Source organism: Mustela nivalis, assembly GCF_964662115.1.
Source record: "Mustela nivalis genome assembly, chromosome: 4".
In the NCBI taxonomy this organism is placed as follows: domain Eukaryota; kingdom Metazoa; phylum Chordata; class Mammalia; order Carnivora; family Mustelidae; genus Mustela; species Mustela nivalis.
This window is the reverse complement of record NC_139023.1, coordinates 14,770,384-14,796,390: the sequence shown is the minus strand read 5'-3', so window position 1 is coordinate 14,796,390 and position 26,007 is coordinate 14,770,384. Positions and strand designations below refer to the sequence as shown.

Sequence of the window (26,007 nt, the reverse complement as noted above, 5' to 3'; positions counted from 1 at the left end):
AAATTTATTCTTTGAGATTGTCTGTAGCTGAGATTCTAGAAAGTTAAATGAAATGGCCAAAATTATACCTAATCTTAGTATGTAGCCCAGATAAGGCCCAAGTTTCAGGTCTAGAAATACAGAAAAATAAACTGAGTTGGATTAAGAAAAATTTATGCCCTTTCCCTCAAAGTATAATCTCTATGCACACTGTTCTTTTAAGTACACTAAAAATTAACACAATGTTCCTTCATTATACTGGAATTCCATTCAGTGTTATGTTTTGTTTTTCTGTGAACAAGTGATTGCCATTCATTAGCTTGTTTACAGAGATATGACACATTTTAATTTTTTTGTTTAGTTTTTAAATCTACCTTCTTTATGTTTATGCACAATCATTCAAAATCTCCTATCTGTAGGTCGATAGAAACCTTTCTGTAAGAATCAAAGTCAAAATAATATTTCATTTCTTAAGCGGGGTTACATACATATGAAATGAAAGAAACCCATGAAATTTTGTTTGGCTAAAAGTTTGCTTAAACAGAATAGAAATTCAAATTTTCTGAGAGGAAAAGGAAATAAATGTACTTGAAAAATAATCCAGGTAATTTGAAGAATCAGATAATGGATTTCCATAAACACAAAGGCCTCAAAGCCTTCTCCATGCATGGGAATGAAGTGGAAAAGCAAAAGGTGACAAGTTCTTTCTTTCTTACAATTAGACAGGAGGAAAGGCAGGAAGTGAGCAATAACTATTCAGGGAACAGCACGCTCAATACTTACATGTGTGTCAGACATCCGTATGTGTCTCTACGAAGGAGGTCACCATTTTTTGCACCATATATTGAAACTCATTAGGAAAAGCAATGGAGTAATTGCTAACCTCAGACACTGGTCTTGGAAAAACGATTCTCACCTTAATCAGCACAGGGCCTAGTTTGAATAATGAACACTGCAGTCATGTGTAATGAGGTTAAAGAACAAAAAATGAAATAAAAACATCAGGGAATATCACTTGTTTTCACAAATTGCTTCCTTCTTTACATAATCTAGTTTCCACAATATGCACCAACCTGAGAAGACACCTGCACCCAGGAGTGGTAAATACTACTATGGCCAGAAGTGGAGGGAGCTAACAAATGTATTGACATAATGAATCTAGATTTTAAACCTTTTGGAGATAAGACATCTATATTTGATTATAAATGTCAAATACAGTCACTGAAACATATTGATGTGGGAAACAGAGGTAGAAAAAAAGTTATTAAATTTCCTTGCTATCTAGAGCCACTGAGAGAAGTCCTTGAAACAGGCAGAGTGACATTCCTCTAGGGACTCAACTGCCTCTCCCTTAATACTTTGCAACAGGCAAAAGGCAGTCTTAGCCTGACCACACTCCCCCATCCCCATCAAGGACCCTGTATATCTACTTTAACATATAAAAATTCTTTTGGAAACTTCCTTTATCTCTAAACCCTCCAAGATAGATGCTGGCAATCATCCCCAAGCATATGGCTTACCGATATGCATCTAAAGGGTCTCATGACTAAGGTTTTATTAGATGGTAATGAACGATCTTTTCCCAAGAACAGCTAGCCTGGAAAACCTTGCTTCCAAAATTCCTTAGAGACACACGCTATCCCTGATCCCCTACCAACTGGCAAGTATATAGTGGACCACACCTCACAAGCCCGGGGTAGCAGCAGCTCTTTCTGCCCATGGGTCCTTTCCTCGTGCTTTAATAAACATTTCAATATTTCGAACCAAAGACGTCTCAAGAATTCTTTCTTGGTCATCGGCTCCGGACTCCACCCCACTGAACCTCACTTATATTCTAAAACTTCATCAATAATAAGCAGGCGATTACATTTATGCTTTATTTTTGTTTATTTATGTTTATATTATGTTTATAAATTGATTTTCTCCATTAGACATGAGCAGCTTAAAGTTTGTCTTTCATTTCTCCATTTACAATGTACACAGTACCAGTACAAAAAAGATTTACAGTAAATGCTATTTCATTGAACAAATGAATGAAGGCACCAAAAACAAAGTGAAAAGGGTGCAGAAATCATAATCCATGAGAAAAACTAAGACCCAGATTTAGAAAGAAAATCATGTGTCCAGGGACAAAAATACAAGTTCAAATATTGAGGTATTTCCTGAAAACTCTTGCACGAGGTTTTAGCATGTAATGTTTTTATTAGGATTTCTACTTTGTTGGCATATACAATCCTGGAATAATTTTCTGGCTGTTTTTCTATACCCAATACTACGTTGTGTGTGTCTGTACATGGATATGTTTCTGAACATGTTAGAAATTTGGGAAAATATAGGGTAGGTACATTGGGCAACAAACATTCAGTATTCAGACTGCAAAGGAGAGGTTGCAGTCCATTAAGGCCTCAGATTCAAGTTTCATTTAGCTTCTGTTTTGCTGCAGCCTAAGAAGTATGATTAAACCTCAGGTAAGTGTCTGAAGGCTAAAATTATCCAGTCAGACTTAACATGCCCTAGGCATCTTTATATTAGTCCTATGTAATTGTATTCTATTCAGATTGCTTTATTCTATAAAAAAAAGTAACTTCTTTTTTGTTTAGAATCACCTCTGAATACTATTTCATTTGGTATACTACTCATAGATGAACTGTAAACTTATTACAGTTTTGATTAAATCTACCAAGTAGATTCTTAGTGAATTAGAAATAACAGTAAATATCATAGCAGTGTAAAGGCTTCCTAGAAAAATAGTTATGCCTTAATTTAGTTTATCTGTTCACATGTGGACCTGAATCACACATATCCTGAATTTACCAAAGGGTGTTCAAGGCAGAAGTAACTTGGCCAATTTGGAAAAACTCTAGATAGAAGTCAAATGTTCCAGTCTGTAAATGAGGACAAAATTTCACCTCATTCCCGAATGTTAGCTAATGGAACATGACAAAGTTTTTACTAAGTCTTAAAGAAATGAGAAAAATTTACTAAGTATTTCTATAAAATCAAATTTATTCAATTTAATGAAATATTCTTTCTTTTGGGATTATATGCTTCCCATTACTTTTGAATTTTTTTTTTTAAGATTTACCTATTTATTTTAGAGAGAGAGACAGAGAAAAAGTAAGTGAGGGGGGAGGAGCAGAGGGAGAGAGAGAGACATAAATCTCAAGCAGACTCCTCAGCGACCAGGGCTCAATCTCACGACCCTGAGATCATGACCCAATTTGAAACCAACCAAGAGTCAGAACCTTAACAAATTAAGTCACCCAAGTGCCCCAAGAATTCCCTTTTTTAATGAAACAATAGGAATAATAGAAGATAATCATAATAGTGAAAACAAATTTTTATTTAGGGGGCACTTTGAGTTTAATTTTTAAGTCAGTGGCTGGTGAACAGCATAATTACAGTTCTTTGAGATGCTTGTTGGGTTTTGTCTGCGAAAAAGTAAAAATAAATGATGCCTCCCAAAACGAACTTGGTCTGGCTTTTGAAGAAAACTGTGCACAGTATTTGAACTTGGAGTTTATATAGCTTCAATTATTAATAAAAGCAGAGCAGTTGCTGTGTCATGTTAGAGATTGAGCAAGCCTAGGTACTGTCAAGTCTTGTTTTAACACTTAATTTTAAGGGTATGTATTCTTTATATAACAATTTATTATCAACTAATTTAGATAACATGACTTCAGGTAGTTTAACTTAGGAAAAGGCAGCACTCCCAAATTATTTGTAACTAACCTATCTGAATCTTAGAAAACATATTCTTATAATAAAACAATTTTATTAAAGGAAATTGTGTTCCTGGGCTGTGAGTCTCACATAAGGCTACTAACCTATGCAATATGTAATTAATGTATTGATATCATTTCCATGAGAAGCACATTTAAAGTTATAATTAAGGATGTCTAGGATGCCTAGTACTCAAAGCTCTGTGGCAATAATCCCAGGGATCTAAATCCATATTTCTGAAAATGAGAGAAAATTCCCTGCCCAACCACATATTCATTTAGTTGTTCATTCATTCAACAATTATATTGATCATGCACCATGCTCTGGAGACACAACAGTGAACTAGAAAGACAACTGCATGTTTTTCACATTATATTCATACCTAAGACACTCTATTAGGAGGTACATAATAGTAAGATACCATATCATATAAAGTTGGGTTTCTGATAAGTGTTAGAAAGGAAACAGTAAGTCTCTGTTAGAGCTTTCCAAGGTGGGTGTATGAAGCAGGAAGCTCCAGGATTTTGGAATTCTAGGTGTATTCCAAACAGACACTCCATGGAGGCTGAGGCATAAAAACTTTGAAGTAAGTGGCTCCATAGTGACTATCCGAATAGCACTATTTTATCCTTATCATGAAATGGTAATGCAGCATATCTATTATTCAGTGTCATAGAACAACAGAACAAAATATCCTAATGAAATTACATTAAAAATTGTGATAGATATTTTATTCTTAGAAATAAATAAACTATGTGCTTTAACAACTATGTGCTTTCATAGCAGTATGGCTACTATTATAATTAATAATGAAAACTTAAGGTTTTATTTGACAAAATTACTAAATTCAGTGTAAAACTTCAGAAAATGTTAATCCATCAGTAATTAATGAATAATGTACAAAAAATTAAGGTAAAATCCATGATCTAACAGCTAACCTCACATTGCACTATTGCAAATTGTAATACTGATCAGAAACTAGGAAAATAGAAATCAGCTGACAAACCTGGAGAAATTTATGATAATAGAGGAAGAATAAAGTGGAAAGAATGATCACACTTCAGGAAAAGTTAAATAGGAGATAAAATAATTACATAAAAATTTATTGAATTAGTTTAAATAAAAAGGCAATCCTAGTGTCATTTCAAAACCAAAAATTGAAAGCTTTTAAGTCTGCTTGTCATTATTCAATGCTTTTCATATTAGTGATTTACAAATCTACTGTGGAGTGTGGTTGTCACACATCAACCGATGTGCAGCTTGCTGACTACAGATGGGACAAGAACGTTCATTTTACTGCTACAAAGAACTGCACTTCTTTTTAAAATTGTAACAGAATAAACTCCCATTGTTATCTTTCTCCTTCTGTTTAACAAATTGAAAGGTAGATGTCTTTAAGGGCACAAATTACTGAAAATAATTTCATTCTCAAAGGAACTTAACAAATTCAATAGACAAAATGGTCATTTAAAAACAACTGTTATTGGGTCACCTGGGTGGCTCAGTTAAGTGTCTGCCTTCGACTCAGGTCAGGATCGCCGTCCGTGTCCTGGGCCTGAACCATACATGGGGATCCCTGCTCAGTGGGGAGTCTGCTTCTCCCTCTCCCCAGGTCTCTTGCTCCAGCTCATATGCACTCTCTGTCTCTCTCATATAAATAAATAAAATATTTTAATTTTTTTAATAAAACAACTATTATTTAAAAATAGGAATCGGCATAGATGAAATGACCACCTCGGATTTTAATGTCACTACGCATGCTTGATCTGATTACTACAGCTCTAAGGGTATTTAAGACTTAGATAACTAAAGAAACAAAACTTTCCCTTACGATGGAACTAAGCTTGATCATATATGCTCCCCTACATAAATTATAGAATGTAAAAGAAGCACTTAGAGATATGTTGTGGGGGAAAATCCACTAAATGCAGCAATAGACTGAGATAATAGAAGAGAAAGTCATGCATGTAAAGAGTATTCTGCCTATCTATTTTTTTTCTGAAATTGCCAATTTATTATATAAAACATATAAAATGATTACTTGTTTCTTTTACATAAGCTTTATAGATAACACTCATCTATGAATTATTTATTTATTTATTCATGTTACATATGCACTTCATTTCATGCATAGATGCAATCATACAGTGTAGAATAAAGAAAGCAAGCTGTTATGTTCTTCAGGCATCAAATGATGCTAGCTATGACATTCAGAAATATTAAGATATCAAGCCTTTAAAGTGCTTAATATTTCCCTCTGAGTTCTCCTATGAGTTAAGTCAATATTCTCATCCCTAGAAAGATTTAGTAATTGACCTACTTGACCTAATTCATAAAAGGAGGCCAATGCAAAAAAATGAGCTAAATTTAAAAATCTCCTTGTAGCTGTGGTTGTGACTACATGATAAGAAACTGTCTACAATATAATAAATGATTCAATTTGCAGTTAAAAATAAGTAAAACTGATTTTGGAATCACCAACTGACACAGCCAGCATCTGGATTCCAGTATGTGGGTCTGTTAGCAGTTATTTTAATCTTTATTTAAAGAAGGCACTTCAATAAATGTTAACTGAATATCACATACAGCCAAGTTATACTCTAAGCAACAGTTTTACATTTTGAAAAGAGGCATTTTGTAAAACATGGCTTGATATTTAAATTTGTCCCTGGCAGTGGAGAAATAAAACATCAATTTACTGCAATAACAAAAAATACTTTTGAATGTCTGAGGTTTGATAAATACTTCAGTAAAGTTCTAACATATCATTGAATACAAGATTTACTCCTTATATTTCCCAAAGTCCATAGAAAATATCACTATTATCTACTTCATTATTTTGAAAAAATATTTCAATATTATTTATCTGATTTTAGAGTTTCAAATTTCATTGTTAAAATCCTTTACAAGACTTGAACTGCTTTATGTATTCAATTGTATAACAGATAATCTCTAGTACTGAAACACTGTTTTAAGAAGTCAATGTCTGTTGCATCTCTGTATCCTGTATAATTCTAGAAGATCAAAAGATTTGTTGGATATATATTTGTTGGACAAGTGGATGAATATATAAACCACAACTACATCAAGAAATTGAGTCCAAAGGCATAATTTCAATGTTATATGCTAGATCATATAATTTCAAATCAAAGTTTTATTTAGAAAATCCACTTGTGCCTGTGTGATGCAGTAGATTTAAATAAGATACAATATTTTCACATGACATGAAGTCACTAGAACCTTCTGTGAGATTTTTGCAGTTTCTTTCTCTGTCCTATCAAGGGGCAATAGATGAGATTCCACAGATGTTTAATTAAAGCATGAGCTAAATAAATAATTCAGTTTCTCATTTATGTAAATGAAAAGGGAATTTATTTCATTGACCCTTGGAAAAAGTAGATCTGAAATCTCCCACAGTAGCTTGCATGTCGAGCTCACTGTGTTTCTTTAATATGAATATAGAATAAGCCTAATGTGGCCCATCCAACTGTGTGTAGGCTATAATTTTCAGTGACAGACTAGCTAGTTGTTATTATGGTGCCTTAGACAAAATTTCCAGACGTGTAGGAAAGTGGCTCATAGGCACTGTTCCATATGCCATTATGATAAAGGAGAAAAACACATTCCTTCACTACTAGTTCTCTGTATCATTGCACTCAGATAGATTTTAAAAGAAAAAGTTCTTTATTTGAAGAAAATGTTTCCTCAACTGTGTTTCACTGAAAGTTCTTCACAAAGATGTTCCTGAGTATAGTGGGTAAAATGTTTCCTGATCAAGTGTGGGTTAACCTGCAGTGCCATTAACATGTTTAAAGCTTAGTATAATGCAGCAGGTAGAGAAAATTAAATGTTTAATTCCATTTAAGTTAAACTTCCCCAACTTACTTAAGTATAGAACTCCTTCAGCTTCACACATTTATTTCCTGTTTCAATCTTCAGTAAAATATCACTTTGAGAAATATTGGACATCAATTCAGGAGTTCTAGTCCTCCTTAATTTATTTGTCTAAAAGTCTGCCTTGCTTAATAAATACATATTCACTTAATGGAATGTATAATTTAACCAAAAGAAAGAAAGAGAAACAGAGAGCAAGAAAGAGAGAGGGAGGATCTATCTCCAATGATTCTCATGGACTCTTCTGGATCTGACCACATTATAACTTAAGACTCCTTTAGAAAAATAGAAATTGGCACCTGTCTTAGTTCAGGTTCTATAACAAATAGCACAGACTATGTAACTTCAACGACAAATATTTATTTCTCACAGTTCTAGAGGCTGCGAAGTCCAAGATCAAGGCTCCAGCAGACTTAGTATCTGCTTATAGATCAACACCTTCCTGCTATATTCTCATAGGGCAGAGAAGGAGAAGAGGACAGAGAGACAGAAGGACATACTTCTCTCCCCTGCCTCCTCTCATAAGGCCACTATTTCTCCTTGAGCTCCACTCTTTCCACCTAATTACCTTCTGAATGCATCACCTCCTAAAAGCATCACATTATGATTTTAACATATGAATGGGAGGGATGTGGCCCAAACAGTACAGAGTAATCAATACCTAAATTATCAAACTTCAACAAATGCACACCTCAGTTTTCAGGCTTACCCACCCCACCTAGAACCATAGAATTGATTTCTTCATTAGATATACACAAATTCAAACTTTGAGCTAATTCATAATGCTAATATCTTTGTACACATTATTATCCCTTACTCAAAGTCAGAACTATAAAAGCATAAAATGTCGGGGTGCCTGGGTGGCTCAGTGGGTTAAGCCCCTGCTTTTGGCTCAGGTCATGATCTCAGGGTCCTGGGATCGAGCCTGACATCCAGCTCTGCTCAGCAGGGAGCCTGTTTCCCTCTCTCTCTCTGCCTTCTGCTCTGCCTACTTGTGATCTCTCTCTCTCTCTGTCTGTCAAATAAATAAAATCTTAAAAAAAAACAAAAGCATAAAATGTAGGCATTAAAAGAATCTCAAAAATTGCTAGCAATCATTTTTTACTACATGAGTAAACTGAGATAATTAAAGCTTGGAACAACTCACAGATTGTTATCATTATTGTTTTTTGTACTGTTCTTGCCATTGCCTTTGTGGTGGTGGTTTTCACAGTTTCAGGCAATATGAATTCATTTTTAAAGAACACTCTTTAAATTGTATTGGAAATCTGACTGAAAGTTCCCCCAATAATGGGTCCATGATCAAGGGAATGAGACTGATACAAAGCGAAGGTCAAGCAAAGCTTTATTTCTCGCCAAGCATCTAGAATCAAACCAACCATCAAACTGGCCGGGTCGGGGATGTGCCTTACAGAGAGGGTGATGACCCCTCCCTGCCTCACAGAGCAAACGCCTTGTGGTTGAGCCTGGCCACACGCAGGTGGCCAGTGGGATTGTAACACACAGAGAAAGCTGCACAGTCATGCTAGGTCCCACACGGGTAACCAATTGAATTACAATTCACCCCATAGTAGCTATTTGAACTAGCCTATCACCTTGGCCAGAATTGGCACCCAAAAGGCGGGGCCCACACTCCTTGGTAGCTAGGGAGACAGTATGCGCCCCCCACCGATTGGATGTCTCTACCTGGCTTGACTCATCCCTGCATCCAGCCTCTGTTCTCTCTACCTGACCTGACCCACCCTCCTATTTGGGCTCTGTTATCTGGGACTGGTTGACCATATTTTACTGGTTCCCAGACTTGCTTTTAAGTAGGTTCCCCTGGGGTGGGGTGGGGGGGGCAGGGGCAGTTTAAGTTTTACTGCATAAACAACAAAATCACTGTTTAACCGGATGGAGTCACTCTGGCTAAATAGCCCTTACACTGACCACACTGCAATACTACAAAGAACCCCAACTATAAAATCCTATGGTTCATTCATTATTTTTTTACACAACTTGTCCTAAAGTTTCCATCTGAGGAAGTGGAGTGCATAAAAGAATATTTAATTCAATATTTTACTGATTGAGTATATGATATTGTATCTTCATACTCATTTCTACTTTCAAAGAACAGCACAATAAACATGTAGCTATCAGGAATGATCTTCAGTGCACTAAAAAATAATGGTACCATGAAAACCAAGGATGGCTGGCTAGCTAGAAAGCACTATCAAATAGCTGATGACTTGATAGCTGTCTTTCACCTTCTAGATTAATGACATACTAATAGCACTTTTTGGAACCATATTAATTTTCCTAATATTACTGCTGAAATTATATATGTAATTTTTTATCATAACAACCTCAATCTGTATATTTTAAGAATATAATTAACTCCAAATTTATAAGACGATATAAATACCAAATACCATCATTTCTATTAATCACCTTCAAAAATCTCATTATTCAGTCTGGCATTAAAAGAAAGCAAACAATAAACCAGAGAATCTTGCTTAATGGAATGACTTCATGTCTCAGGATTATACTTATTGTTATGCCTTTAATTGTGCAGAGTGGAAGGATTTCTGACATAAACTGAGTAATCCTGCATTACTTGAATAATTTATAATCTCAGCAGAGCTTGTGATTCACTGGATTCCAACACGCTTGCATGTTAAAATCTACTAAAAGTACAGGCATGCCCAAATATGCAAACCTCTATTTAAAATGAACTTCTCCAGGGCTCCTGGGTGGCTCAGTGGGTTAAAGCTTCTGCCTTTGGCTCAGGTCATGGTCCCAGGGTCCTAGAATTGAGCCCCACATCAGGCTCTCTGCTCAGCAGGGAGCCTGCTTCCTCCTCTCTCTGCCTGCCTCTCTGACTAATTGTGGATCTCTGTCTGTCAAATAAATAAATAAAAATCTTAAAAATAAATAAATAAATAAATAAATAAAAATAAAATGCACTTCTCCAACATCCTTGGCATCTATTCGGTCCTGATGTATATAATGTAGAATGGAATAAACGAAGGATTGATTTAGACGTTCATGGAGCAAAGGAACATTATTTCCATTATCTGTGTTCCAGAGCAACGACTAAGAAATAAAGCTGAATTAGAATGTATTTTCTGAATAAACTCAGATCCACAACCTCTGGCACTATACAGTCAAAACAGCATTCTGGATGTGTTAAAATAATATAAGGAAATCCCACATAAAGGAACAATATTAATCGATAGTAAATACGGGCTTCCTCTTTTGTTTTTATATTTCTGTATCTGCAACTTGCTCATCAGGAAGAGACTTGGCTTTAGATGCAGCACAGGGACTTTCAGAACCAGGTCAGCAATCACAAGGGTGATTTTCTTGGGCTCTAAGGAAACAATGAGCTAATAAGATGCTATTAGTTTTATGCCTCCTCATAATAACTAGATGTAGACAGAAATATCCAGCCAAAGTAGCCTAGAAGCTACAGAGATATTTGTGTTACAGAAAGAATGATGCACACAGCGTAGAGAATACAGTCAATAATACTGTAATACGTTTATTGTGGCGAACATTTCAAAATGCATATAATTGTTCAATCACTATGTTGTGCAGATGAAACTAATCTAATACTATATGTCAACTATAGTTCAATTAAAATTTAAATATAAAGAATGATGAGAACCAAAAGATATGTAATCCATCACTGCAAGGAAGCCCAAAATACAAGAATGGTGGGGAAAATAACACCAAAATCTTAAATAAATCAAATAGACCCCTCCAGTAAAATTACTGAATGTTGGATAAAATCCATATGTACTGTAGAAATTGTACTCCTGCTCTAGAGTAAAAATACATATATCTCTTTTCAGAGTTATAAATTTTCAGAGTGTTAAACTTTCATAATTTTGTTTGAGACCACTGTCTTAATCTGTTCAAACTGCTATTTCAGAAAAGCCACAGAGCGGGTAGGTTATAAACAGGAGAAATTCATTTCTCACAGTTCTGGGTGGTGGAATGATCAGATGAGGACTTCTCACTGTGTCCTCACATAACAGAAGGGGGCTAGCTAGCTCTCTGGCATATCTTTTATTAGGGCGTGAATCCCATTCATGAGGGCTCCATTCTGATGACCTAAGCACATCCTAAAGGCCTTACCTCCTGATACCATCACATGGGGCCCTGTGATGTCAACACGAATTTTGACGAGGACACAAACATTCAGATCATAGCACCCACCAGTCTACAAAATGATCATTCTGCTTTTGATAAATGGTTTTCTCCTTTCATTGTGAATCTTCACTTCTTGCTACAATTAGTGCACATTCCTGTTTTGTTTTTGGGAAAGTGAATTGTTCATCATGGGAAAAAAAAAATATTTTAGAAAACTCTCTATGTGTACCACACAAATGGCCAGGTGACTTCTGGTAAAACCTCTTAAGTCTTCATTAATAAAGAATTTTGATGCTTTATTTAACAAGCAAACACATTTTTCCATCTTCACATTTTAAGTTAATATACTTAGTAAAGATAATGATTGAGACATAATGACATTATAAGTGCATCAGTTACTAACTATCTCTGGGGAAAACAAAAATAAAAACAAAAACCAAGAATAGAAACCAAGATAACCACACATACTGATAAAGGCCAGGCAACGTGCTACCATTACAGTGTTTCCTCATCCTAATCCTTGTAAGAATATTGTTCAGTAGGCAGGCTTACACATAATCTATAGATGAGGAAATAGAGAGACAGAGATTAACCAATTTGCTACACATTAGTAATAAGGGGTGAAGCCAGATTTATCACCTAGATGAACTGTTTTCAAAGTCTCCATGTCAACCACACTGCTTCTAAGGAGGTCAGTATTTAAATAAATTAGTCATTTGGACTGAGCCTAATAGTGAAGGGACCCCAGAGTTGTGTGTATGTTTGCACAGGTTGTATATTTCACAATTCTACGTGATGTCATTCAAACTTGTCTGTTTGCATAGGAGAGGAACTGAGTCCTGTTTATCAATGTAATCTCAGTGCTTGGTTTATATTAGTCTATTGGTAAAAATAAATTGCATAATTAAATAATCCCGGCTCAGGGCTGCATGACACAGAATGAATTAGAACCCTTTGATGTTGCTTTCCATTATTCTATTTTTAGCCAAATATGTGCAGTCTTTTGGTTCCAAACAATCACCACTTCCTAGAGATTCAGATGCCTCGTTATTTATCAACCAGTAACAGATCCAGTGAATATCAATGGACATCCAAGGCATCAGGGGACATGCTAGAGGTAAAGACAAAAAGATCTTTACACCAGAGAAACTTAACAATAGGTAAATCTAAAATCTCCAAATTTTAGTGTGTTCAATACACAATAAGCGCTCTATTGATTCAGCCTAGGATGTGGTCACCCTGCTGGGGGGTAATGAAAGGTTTCATGTCTTGTGTCTTCAGCTGGGTCTTGAAGAATGTGATGAACGGTAAGCCGGGTTATACGGACAGCAGGAAGGGAAGCAGTTCAAGCAATTCGTACAAAACGCGAGAGGTAGACATTTATATGAATCCTTTGTGGAGTTAAAAAGAGAGAAATTAGTTCATTTGGAGGAAAGGGTAGTGGGGTATCAGCCCAAAGACCCGAGCGGCTAGGCTCCGGAGCACAGAGATTCCAGGCTGAGCGATCTGGACCATCGTTTCCTGCATTAGTGCAAGCAATGAACAGCATAAAAGGAAAAAGAGAGAGAGAGAGAGGGAGAGCGAGGGAGAGAAACAGAGGGAGAGGAAGAATAAGGCAATGAATAGCAAACGCCTCAAAAACTTCAAACACAAGAGGAGTCTTGCGCATTCTCTCTCCCCCTGCTGCCTTTAATGGAAATAATCAACAGGAATGCTGCATGATTACACTATATTTTTTCTCTGTGGGAGAGGGAGATTATGTACTCAGAACCATAAAGCATTTTGCTTGCAAAATTAATTCAAATTGACTTGCATGGGAGCACTGTCACATGAATTGAAAACAGCTGAAGAATGGTGAGAGGAGGAAAAAAAAAAGATGATGATAAACAGCAATCAAACTACTCAGAAAAATACCTAGTGTTTGGACCCTGGGGACCTCCTCAAGGCCCAGTTTTATTTAACATCTTCATTAATGAGTGGGAAGATGGGAACAACAACAACAAAAATTCATCATATTCACCTATGGAAACTGGTACAAATAGCAATGAGAACAGAACTTTTTTTTTTTTTTTTTTTTTTTTTCAGAAGGAAAAGGATTTTAGGCCCAGATTTTACATGGACCACAACATTTGGCAAAGAAAATCTGGACAGAAACCTAGAAATCCTCATACACCTAATGAGGAAAAGGGAACCATGCGGACCCAGTAGGAAACAGGTGGAAACGATATTTGGAAATGATCCAGGTGTGTGCACAGGTGTCTCACATCACAGGCAAGGTGACAGGAACTTGTACATGACTCTTCAGAAATGATCTGAAACTCTTCACATTTATGCTCCCTGCTTGGTATACAGACCAATGGAAAAATCCATCAAAAAAGGAATGAGTGGGAAGAATTAAGTATTTCAGCAGAAAACTAGACAAGGTGTTGAGAATGGCTAACATGGCTGTACACACTCCAATCTGGAGGGGAAAAGAGACAGAGGTTGAAATGGAGGGAAGAAAAACTTCACAGCACGAATTTGTAAACAGGGAGGAAAAGAATTAGTTGTGGAGCCATACTTTCCTGCAGAAGTAGGACTTAAACTATGGTCTGAAGGATGAAGCCTTTAGCTAGGGGATTACAGGCAGGTGAAGGCGGAAGGATTAACAAAAGGATTTCATGGATAAGGTCATTCTCCAGTGTATATTTGCGAGTGTCCCTTACAATGTGGGAATGTGTTTTGAGAGCTTCTAACGAAGAAAATATTTACAATATTTTACAGTGACTTTGAACAAATAAAGTGATACCTGATAAATAATACAAACATATCTCGACCCCACTTTGTAAGAATATACTGTGACTATTGCTAGTTCATGCAATATAATTGCATATATCAAAGACTAAATACAACATTTGTCTCGTATGCCAAGGCAGAGCTGGACATTTTAAAGAACTTTCTTCATAATTGCTAAGTTTGCATGTGGGAAATCTAAATGCAAAATTGTGCTTCTTCTAAACTTCAGTGTATGCTTAATGACTATCTTGAATTCTTTAAATTATTTATCTTAATTACCTTACGGGTTGGGTGTTCTTTTTGTTTTTGTAAAAACTAATGAATACAAAGCTACTCTGGAACAGGATTGTTCTTCATTATACTGGCATTTGCATTATATAGTATAATATCCATTCCCTTTAGAATTATTTTCTATCACTGTCCAAATAAAGTGCTTTTCTATATCCACTAATGTGTTCTTTTTTACCCACTTCAGCATTACGTTAATCTTTATTAGCCTCTCCATGCTCAGTGTGGGCCTCAATGCTTGTCATTATCTTTCCTCTCCTTCAGCAGAAAGCAAAGCCAAAATAAGATTCTGGCAAAACTTACCTTGATTATAACCAAGATATAAGAGATTATCAGTGTTCAAATATTTCCCATCCTTTGCTTTTCATTTTGGGGAAAGTGAATCACACACAACCCCTCCCCCCACCCAACACACACACACTTTTGGTAAATCTGTGTATCAGAATAGAAAATCCAGTGTAAGTTCTTCCAGGTTCTAGTGAATCCACGTAACACACTAACAATGTATTCACAGTCCATTTTAAGTAATCTAAACCTGAGTTATTTTCAACTTCAAAAGTAAGTACACAGGTTCTCTAGCTCAAAGAAATCAGAAAATAGAACAAAGTGACACTAAAACAAGAAAAGCCACAAACTCCTGTTTTGAAGTGTCTTGAATGGAAGATTATTGCTTGTTATTTCTCCCACCAGGCAGAGATCTGGTTACTCCGTCTCTATTTTATTACAAATATGACTTAAGTCCATATTCTGAAATCTTTCTCAATTGAATAAATTATTGCAAATGATGCTAATAGCCCCTATGATCTGCATAGGGAAAGATTTCACAATAAAGCTTACTTTATTTGACTGAAAGAAAAGACAGCGAACATAAAAGAGGAGCTTGCAGGACAATTCAGAAGTGAGACCCAGGGGACTGTGTGGCTTGCCCATTGTGTGCTCCAGGAAGTACAGAGAACTCAGTGGGGAAATGGCAGGCTCAACCAAAGCAAGGGAGGCAGGTGTATCTTGTGATCTTTTGTAAGAACAACACGTGGAAAAAAAAAAAAAAAGAGCAATAGTGGAATTTCTGAGACATAAGAGCACAATCTACTCTAAACAAACATCATGACCGTTAATTTGATTCTCCCAAGAATAAGCCTTAAAACGAGTTGTTAAAATTTCTAAGAAAACAATGTTATTTACAGCTATGCTTAGAGTATATAGATTAATCAATATTAAATGTTCCAGAAGATGACTAAAATAAATTCAATGTAATTTAAAGGAAGCAAAATACATCTTCAGGTTGTGTACAGATAGGCTGATAAAGCTATGGATACAAGATTGAATATTTAAGGGAAGGAAAAAAAAAGGGAGAGAGAATAAAACCATAAGTGAGAAAATATTTATTTTATTTTATTTTTATTCTTTAGATTTGTTCATTTATATTAGAAAGAGAGGGAGGGAGAGAATCTCAAGCAGCCTCCCTGCTGAGCCTGGAGCCTGACACAGGGCTTGATCCCAGAACCCTGAGATCATGTGATCATAAGATCATGCTCTGTTGAAACCAAGAGTCAGATGATTAACTGAGCCACCCAGGTGCCCCTAGAAGATAGTTATCTGAGAAGAGTCTATTGGTTCTGCTGTTATTCAGCCAAAGGATTCAATCAGAAAATTAGGATAAATGTATTGCCATGAAGCTTGTTCATCATACTCTAAATATTTTCATCATTTTAATTGAAATGTGATTTATACAACATAGTTTTTACTTTTAAAGAAAAATACATTCTTGAAGGTTTTGCTTATCTTTTCCTAAAGTCTAGATGGGGAATTTGCTTCTATACAGGCCATTTAATGGGAAAGTGAAGATAATAAAGTCTATTCATTTAAAAAAAATTAAAATAGTTATAAAATTACAAGTATTTTATTTTATTCTTAAGATTTAATCTACTTGCCAGAGAGAGAAAGTGAGAGCACAGTAGTGGGAGGGAGAGGGAGAAGCAGGCTCTCCTCTGAGGAAGGAGACCAATGCTGGGCTCCAATCCAGGACCCCAGGATCATGATCTGAGCCGAAGGAAGACATTTAACCCACTCAGCCACCCAGGCATCCCAATTTACAAGAATTTAAAAGTAAAATCTTATGAAAACACCAAAGAAAAACTGCAGGGATAAGAGTCCATCATAAAATCGACAAACTCAGGTCCTCTTTATTATCCCTCACCCCATTCTTAAGAATCATTATTGCTGTTGGGGTACCTGTGTGGCTCAGTGGGTTAAGCCTCTGCCTTCGGCTCAGGTCATGATCCCAGGGTCCTGGGATCGAGCCCCACATCGGGCTCTCTGCTCAGCAGGGAGCCTGCTTCCTCCTCTCTCTCTGCCTGCCTGTCTGCCTACTTGTGATCTCTATCTGTCAAATAAATAAATCAAATAAAATAAAAATTAAAGAAAAAATTTAAAAAAAAGAATCATTATTGCTGTTAAATTATGTGTTCCTAATAGGTTGAAACCAAAAAGGTTTGAGAACCTCAATATAGAATATTAATGATAGGTGTTCTGAAGGAAATAGAAATTACTCAAATAAGCAGTAAAATTTAAAATTGAAGGTAACCATGCATATTTTACATGAATTAGCCAGAAGTCAATCTGTGTTTTGCTTGTAATTTTTTGTTGTTGTTGTTTCTGTTCTCAATTAAAAGCCAGTTTTGGGGGGAAAATGAGTTTACAACCCTTCTCCTTAAATTTATTCAACATGAGATTGGAGAATTGAGTCTCATGTCTGGGCGTTGAAATATGAAAATTCTTAAAGTCTACTGACTTCATTCAATAGTCAAATGCCAAACTTATAGGTGACTGGTTATCGCTTTTAGTTACCAAAATGTTGCTGTCTGGATATATCTGGGAACAGCAATAGGGAAGCAGCTTTTAAATCAAGTAACATCCTCTCTACTTCTTTGATAGTTTAGGGATCAAGTGGTGCACTAAAATACATTATCTTATTTTATCTTAAAAACAACACTGTGAGACAAATGACATAGTAGTCACACAACCTCACCCGGCACTTAGGAAAGCCAAAATTCACAGAGGTTCCCCAAACAATAGGAATTACAGATACAGCTGGGAGTCAAGTTAATTCATTCTTTTAATGATCTACTATATAATTACATGTGTGTGTATTATATACACACAATATAACAAACACAACATACCTTTGAGCACCTATGTGCTATATATACATTTTTTTCAAATACTAATGATCTGGCAATGAATGGATTGCAACCCACTCTGGCTCATTTAAAACTTTTTTCAGGTGAATTCCCTTTTCAGCATCAATTCCTCTTTTATATAAACTAGGAATCTGGGCACCATCCAGAACCCAGTCATGTCTCTGGAGACCTAAGTGTTTGGAGGACTTCGCCTCTGGTTTAAAATAATCAGTCTCCTGGAAGAGCGGGGCTTGAAATAGAATCAGTCTTTTACAGCTGCCTAACCTTGGGCAATTCACTTACCCTTACTGAGCCTCCTTTTCCTCATCTATAAGAATAATACCAAGTATCTTTTTTTGCATTGTCATTGTTAGTGTTAAATGAATTTATGTACTTGAAGTATTTTGCACAGGAAGACAATTAGAAACAGTGATCTGATACCAGATGTGCCAAATACAATACATGTGGTCTTCCCAGTGTGGCACAAATTACCAGAGAGACCTTGAGCAAATACGGTCACCTCTCTGCCACTTTTATACATCTATAGAAAGAAAAGATAGGACTAGAAAGCATTTCATCTACCACATTGTTCTAACACACTTTGATTACTCATTCTAAAAATAATAATGCTGCCTCAAACTCCAATGTCAGGGACTTTTGTTTTCTTCTGTGCCATGTTCACTGTGCCTAGAAAACTCACTGACACATACTAAGTTCCAAGTCCTGTTGAATGAATGCATGCAGGAAATTTGCATAAATAGCAAACCTTGCTGTAACATAGTACTTCTAGATATGTCCAGATTGAAAAAGGGAAGGAGAGCTTAAGTTACTAGCACGAAGTATGTGTGTGTGACGGGCATGCACATAACACATACACATACGGTCTCTTTCACATACTGTGGCTAAAGAGCACACGCTGAAACCCTGATTCGAATGACGTTTCCTGATGAAGGGGAAGTACTCAAACAAAATCTATCTAGAAGAAATTATCTCAGCATGTAATAATCAGAGATTTTTTTTAAAGACCCTCCTGAAACAAAAGAAAATGCTGATGACTACAGTTCTTAAAGATATAATTTATTTATTATTTGATATAGAGAGAGAGACTACACACACGTGTGCAGGCACACAAGTCGGGGGGGGGAGGGGTGGAAGGACAAACAGACTCTGCTCTCTGAGCTCTGAGCCCCACTCCGCTAGATATCTGGACCCTGACGTCAGCACCTGAACTGAAATCAAGAGTCGGTCACTTAAATCCTGAGCTACCCAGGTGCTCCAATGATTGTACAGTATTAAATGACTCTAAAATACTGCTAACGTTACAGACTAGCAACTTAAATAATTTGCTGACTCTCACAAAATAGCAACCTTTATTCAGCTTTGGGCTGTTGAGGCTATAGAAGGCTGCTAATTCCGGTTCTGAAACTTCCAACTAAACCGAGAAGCTGGAAATTCAGAATTTATTTGGACTATCTCAATCTGTAATGCTGACAAGGAATTCAAATGGATACAATTATATGGAAAAATAAGCAAAAACAAATCAAATAAACAAAAAAGCCCAAAACGATTGGATCTCTTGGTATAAGGAGAATAGAAATGCAGTAGATCAAAGAAAGAATATTTGCTGAGTGCCAACACTGGACCAAGTTCTACTCTCAGTCCCACTATTTAAATCTTAATGTAAAACTGTATCTCAGGAATTTGTGCCCCATTTTATTAATTTTAAAACAGTAAAGTAGGTTATCATTTTAATACATATTTACAGAAGTTCTCTTCTATGCTAGAACCTGAACCAACTTGTAGAAACCCTGCAGAATGGTAACATGAGATAGTTATAAGAAGCCCAGGAGTTGACAAGCAGAGAAAAAGTATCACAGGTGCAGTGATTGTTTCTAAGAAGTATGTGGAACATGTGCATGACTTTAAGGGATGGATAACAGTGTTTCTTTTAAATACTTGCCTAATTCTTAGGTGCAGACTTGGGGTAAATAAATAAAATATTCATTCCAAAGGCCTGAAATTCGAAAAATATTCTGAAAAGGAGAATATTCTTATTTACTTCGTTTAATAATGGCTTTCAGTCTAGGGGAGCTCTGAGTTAGATCAAATCCAGACAGCCTTACAAGAACAGTCTTCCAGGAAGCTATCAGATCAAATAATGACAGCTCCAGGGGCTCAAGTCTTTGAAGAATCTCCTTGTCCCACTCTGCCTCTCCAGTGCCTGCTCGCCTGCTGCTTTTTACCTCGCCAGCCGGTTTTTGGTTTTCCAAGGCTACCTCACAGCTGGAGAGGCAGGAAAGGACATAAGGAACCTAAAATGCTAAAGCTATTAAAATAAAGTAAAAGAATGAGAGAAAAAAGACAATATCCAGTTCCAATAAATAATAAAATTTTAACCTAATTTAATCTTTATTTTTTTAATGCTAAAGTTAATGCTGCTGTTCTAACAATATTCCATCATTTTTCTTACATAAATGATCCCTGCATTGCTCCAAAACTGGTTAATTTCTGGAGTTCTGAAATATTGATTCTGACAATATTTGCCAGTTTTCTCATGGCTAAATACGGAGAAGACTATTTGCAGAGGCCCTTACTCCAAAATTTCTGATGGCCTCACTTTTGATCTATGTATCACCTAATCATAAATGGTAAAACCTTCTAACAATAGAGTAATATATTAATTCTTATTAGAATTAATTACACTTTGAACACTCATTTCTTTAAGCTGTAATTTTAAAATTTCCTTTATTTTGTATTTGAATGACATAACACAAAATAAAACATCTGTGTTCTCTACACATTGGACAAGTGTGGACAAGTATATCCTGGGGCGAATGCACATTCACTGAGTTTCTCTACTTTAACTTTTTTTTTTTTTTAAATATCAACATCAGGCATAGCTATGTCAAAGAATCATAACTCAAAACATTGTAAGAATGTTGAAGATAAAACTCATTGTTTAAAAAACTGAACATGGGGGCGCCTGGGTGGCTCAGTGGGTTAAGCCTCTGCCTTCGGCTCAGGTCATGATTCCATGGTCCTGGGATCGAGCCCCGCATCAGGCTCTCTGCTCAGCAGGGAGCCTGCTTCCCTCTCTCTCTCTGCCTGCCTCTCTGTCTACTTGTGATTTTTCTCTCTCTCTCTCTCTCTGTTAAATAAATAAATAACATCAAAATTAAAAATAAAATAAAATAAAATAAAATAAATAAAAAACTGAACATGGGGGACCTCATGGCTCAGTTGGTTAACAACCTGACTACTTGATTTTGGCTCAGGTCCTGGTCTCAGGATTCTGCGATCAAGCCCTGTGTTAGTCACTGCACTGAGTGTGGAGCCTGCTTAAGATTCTCTCTCTCACCCTCTGCCTCTCTGCCTATCCACCCTCCCCATGTACTTGCTCTCCAAAAAAAAAAAAAAAATACTGAAAATTTAAAAATTAAAAAAATTAAAAACAAAATCAATAGTATACTAATAATTATACTGGAAAGAGAAAGAAAGCATAAAGTTGTTAGAATGAAAAGTGCTCATTCTGGATATAAAGGGACTATGTTGCTACAACAGAAATAGTTGTGTTTTATACAAAATTCATGTACATTCATACATCTCCCCAAAAATTTAAACTGCAAAAGCAACTACAAATCAGATTTACCCTCAAAGATGGACTCTGCCAAACCTTTTCTGAATAACTCCTAGATAGAAAGAAGAGACACACAAAACTCAATTCAAAGGTACTATGAAAAATTTTCTCAGGCTTTTAAAAAATTAACTTCAACCGCACCTATCAGCCATCGTCCCTGAAAGGGCAATTTAAAATATCTACATATCAGATCAAGTTTGGTATGTGAAAAAATTCAGAGTACGAAATATAGCTATAGGTTCCCATACACAGATATTATCGAGCCATCTACTTGTAGAGGGGTCATGACAGATGAAAGAAAAAAAATAATTTGAGATGAGGAGTGCGAAGAGGAAAACAGAAATGAAGAAGGAAGAATATAGGAAAGGTAAAAGAGAGACTGAGAGAATATACACCATTACATTGGCACTGGCTATATTTGCTTTGTACTATACTTTTTCCCTTTGGCTTATACTTATGTCTTAACAGCTTAACAACCTGCTAATATACTTTATTTAGAGTATGTCTCTAAATGCATAATTTTTAACAACCAAAACAAAATACCATCTTAATGAAAGAAATCACACCGAGATTAGGATATAAGCATATAAATTATGAATCACAATAATTAATACCACTTGTTTTACCTCCATAATAACTCTGTAAAGGACTGAATAACATACCTGATTTTTTCCTCAAATGCAAAAAAAATAAATAAATAAGTCTTGACTAGTAGGGTTATGACAATGTTAGATTACTTAATAACCCCAAATTAACTTTGGAAGTCATAGGAACTACTATTTCTGTGAATAATTTTCTAAATGCATTACTTATATACACTATACTATAAAGTTTTAAATATTCAAAACATTTAAATTATTTTCTCAAAATAGAGTATTGAAAAATACTATTTGTCCTTGCCACAATATAGTTCTATAATGAATTTAGGTAGTTTGAGTCTGAAAATTATAAAATAGGTAAATATTAAAGTTATATATAAATAAAAATCTCTCAAAATAAAAGTCATGCAATAGTTATTATTTTCTGTGTAACATAATGATTTTATGTCACACTATTTTACTTATATTAATATTCCATCTGATAATATAGTATACTTTTAATTGAACAGAAGATAATCAAATACTTTTTAATTTAATCCATGTATTAAGACTGTAGTTTTACTTAATTTTACCTAAAACACATTATTTCTAATGTATACCAGTAAAATAAATTACTAGCAAAAACAACTGCTGATTATAAAAATCTTCCAATGAAACAGCTTTCTGAGAGTTTTCACTGAAGAAAAATTTAAGAACTGAAAGAAAACTCTGATTACCTACTTGATTGCCTAAGAAACTTTTAATCTCAGTAAAATTTAAAGGAATTTCTTATATCATCTTCATTCCCTAATGTAGTGAATAAAATACAAAATAAATTGTGCTTGAATCAACACTGACATGTTAATCTTTATTTCCTAGTCAATATAACCAGGATAATAGCAAATCAAAACATTTTCAGTTAATTTTCATTTTTGACATTTAACATGATGTCCACTCAGGTAGCTTAAGTTGTTGGGAAAATATCATAAAGGCTTACCCCATTTTTCGGAAAAGCAATCCATCCCAAGTCCCCCATGACAGTACGTGAATCCAATAAATTCACTGAAAGAAAAAGAACACAAAACTGAGTCAAATGTATAAAAACGTATCACTATTCTCATAGTGTTTATAAAGTGCGTATTTCTTACATAGCTGAAATTAAATTAAGTATTCCTCATGAATACAAGAGTTATAATTTAATGAAAACACTCTTTGGATGCGTAAGAACAAGTGATTTTGAATAAACATGTGGAGAACAATTATAGCAATAGTACGTAAACAAGTCATTACTCTAAGTGCTCTTTTTTGTCAAATAAGAATAAAAGAACAGAATTAGTAAAAGGAAAAAGAAAAAAAATGAAAGTCCACGCACGGAAAACTAAGGACTATGTCACTCCTTTAAAGGCTCTCAATTTGGGGATTAAGCTGCCATAAATTTGTGACTAAACATAATGTATTTTCTTCAGGAAAGCTATTATGAAGCAATTAACAAATAATTTATATTAAACAGAAATAAGCTATCCCCAAGTTTGTAAGATTTTTTTTTTGTGATATTAACTGAAATCTGTAATCCAAATTGCAATTTCAATTAGGAAATAAATCCACACACGCATAACTAAGCCAAGAAAATTATAGCAGCTCTCAGGGTTGTTGCTAGAGTTAAGTGTCCACTGCATTCCCCCAAATATCTTCTACTTACAAATAACCATAGTCTATAATGTGCTTCTTACAGAACTATCAGCTACGTTTTTGAAATGTAGACCTCAATTATGGTTGGAAATACTAAAATATTTGGAACTACCAGAATGGCAGCCCGAATATCATTATTACAAAAGGAAGCCATGAAAGACTATGTATACACACATGCCCTCACAGATACACACACACAGTGTTTGTATTTCAACAGGTTTATCTACTGCTCTCCCTCCCCGGGCCCAAATTAAACTAGCTTATGGGATGTTGAGTCGTCAAGCTGTCAAACTGCTTCAGACCTGGGTCACAGATGATCATCTTTCCAGCCGATTATGCCTATTCCACGTGATCTACCTGGCCCCCCCAGGCAGCTGAACCAGTTTGAATGAGCATGGCATATGGACCCAAAAGGGAAACTGGATTATCCCTAGTCAGAGGTACTGAAGCTTCTTCCTTAGACTACTTCAAGAACCACTACCTTGAAATGCTACCAATTTGGGGGGGGGGGGAGAAAAAAAGAAAAAGAAAAGAAAAGAAAAGAAAAAAAAGTTTCTATCTGTAAGTGTGAAGCTGGAGTACTAAAGTAGTAAGAGCTGATAGACTGAGAAATGTGTTACAATACTCTTATACCAAAATATAAGGTGATGGGGTGCCTGGGTGGCTCAGTCCTTAAGCGTCTTCCCTTGGTTCAGGCCATGATCCCAGGGTCCTGGGATCAAGACCCGCAATGGGTTCCCTGCTCCTTGGGGAGCCTGCTTCTCCCTTTCCCACTCCCCCTGCTTGTGTTCCCTCTCTCACTGTCTCTCTCTGTCAAATAAATAAAATCTTAGAAAATATAAGATGAAATTATTAAAACCAAGGACATTAGGATCACAATTGAAATAAATTTTCTATGTATTATAGAAGTTATATGCATTTAAACCTTATTATCCATTGTTTTATTTCATATAACATATGCAAACATATATGTCTTACTAAGTTAACAGTCTGTGTAATACTAGTTATATAAAGAGAAATCAAAACTTTACAACTATCATATGATCTCCCTGATATGAGGAAGTGGTGATGCAACATGGGGGCTTAAGTGGGTAGGAGAAGAATAAATGAAACCAGATGGGATTGGGAGGGAGAAAAACCATAAGTGACCCTTAATCTCACAAATCAAACTGAGGGTTGCAGGGGGGAGGGGGTTTGGGAGAGGGCAGTGGGGTTATGGATATTGGGGAGGGTATATGCTATGGTGAGTGCTGTGAAGTGTGTAAACCTGGTGATTCACAGACCTGTACCCCTGGGGATAAAACTGTATCATAAGTTTATAAAAAATTAAAAATTAAAAAAAAAGTTTTAGAAAACACAGAAACATACTCAATAACATATATATATGGCAGCCTTCTATGATATGTGTGTACTCAATATACTTGTCTATTGCTCTCATTAGGTTCTGCGCTCTTTAAAAAACCATGCCTATAGAATGTTTGCATCATCTTTAGCCTACACATATCAGAGTGGCTTTATAGAATAATAAAATAAATAATTTGTTGGATTATTCTTTTTTAGAAGAAATTGGGCTAGCTGAAAACTCTTGTTTAAAATGATAAAAAACAAACCGGAACTATCCCACTACCCACTGACCTTGCAAATCCACCAGTCATCCCACTAAATCTAATTTTTTAGTTAGATCCATACTCTTTTTACTCTATTGTTGGCTTTTCTAGTTTCCATGGGGATAAAGCTACATTAAACTTAAATGTCCTTGTCCTCATTTTAGTTTTTCTGGGACACTAAGGCTATGTCTAGACATGACTAAATACCATGGGAGTACAGAACCTAAATCGTTATGTTTATTCAACCTTATGATTCACTTGATTCACCTTTGATATTGAACCGCAGCATATCTGTGTAGACCTGATAAAATAGAGCAAATCAGCAAGCTAAAGGCCTTCTACTATGATGGCAGTCAAACTAAAGTTAATCCTGTAGTGGCAAACTGATGTGAATAGGAATTCTAGGAATTCCTAACTAGCCTGTCATGAGAAAACAACATTCCTGGTAGGCCTCTTAGTAACATGTGGATCTTCAAATGTCCATTACTACCAACAGAATTCCAGATGTCCTTCTTAAATTT

The 26,007-nt window shown here is 35.6% G+C and overlaps 1 protein-coding gene across 1 annotated transcript in view; it reads right to left on the bottom strand.

The window, feature by feature from the left end:
- The window catches only part of EPHA5 (EPH receptor A5), a 273,566-nt gene that overhangs the window by 217,400 nt on the left and 30,159 nt on the right, over nt 1-26,007 (bottom strand). The window contains exon 2 of the mRNA XM_082729161.1: nt 23,188-23,252. Within this exon, the coding sequence (XP_082585287.1) occupies nt 23,188-23,252 (65 nt within the window). The remainder of the gene's footprint in view (nt 1-23,187; nt 23,253-26,007) is intronic.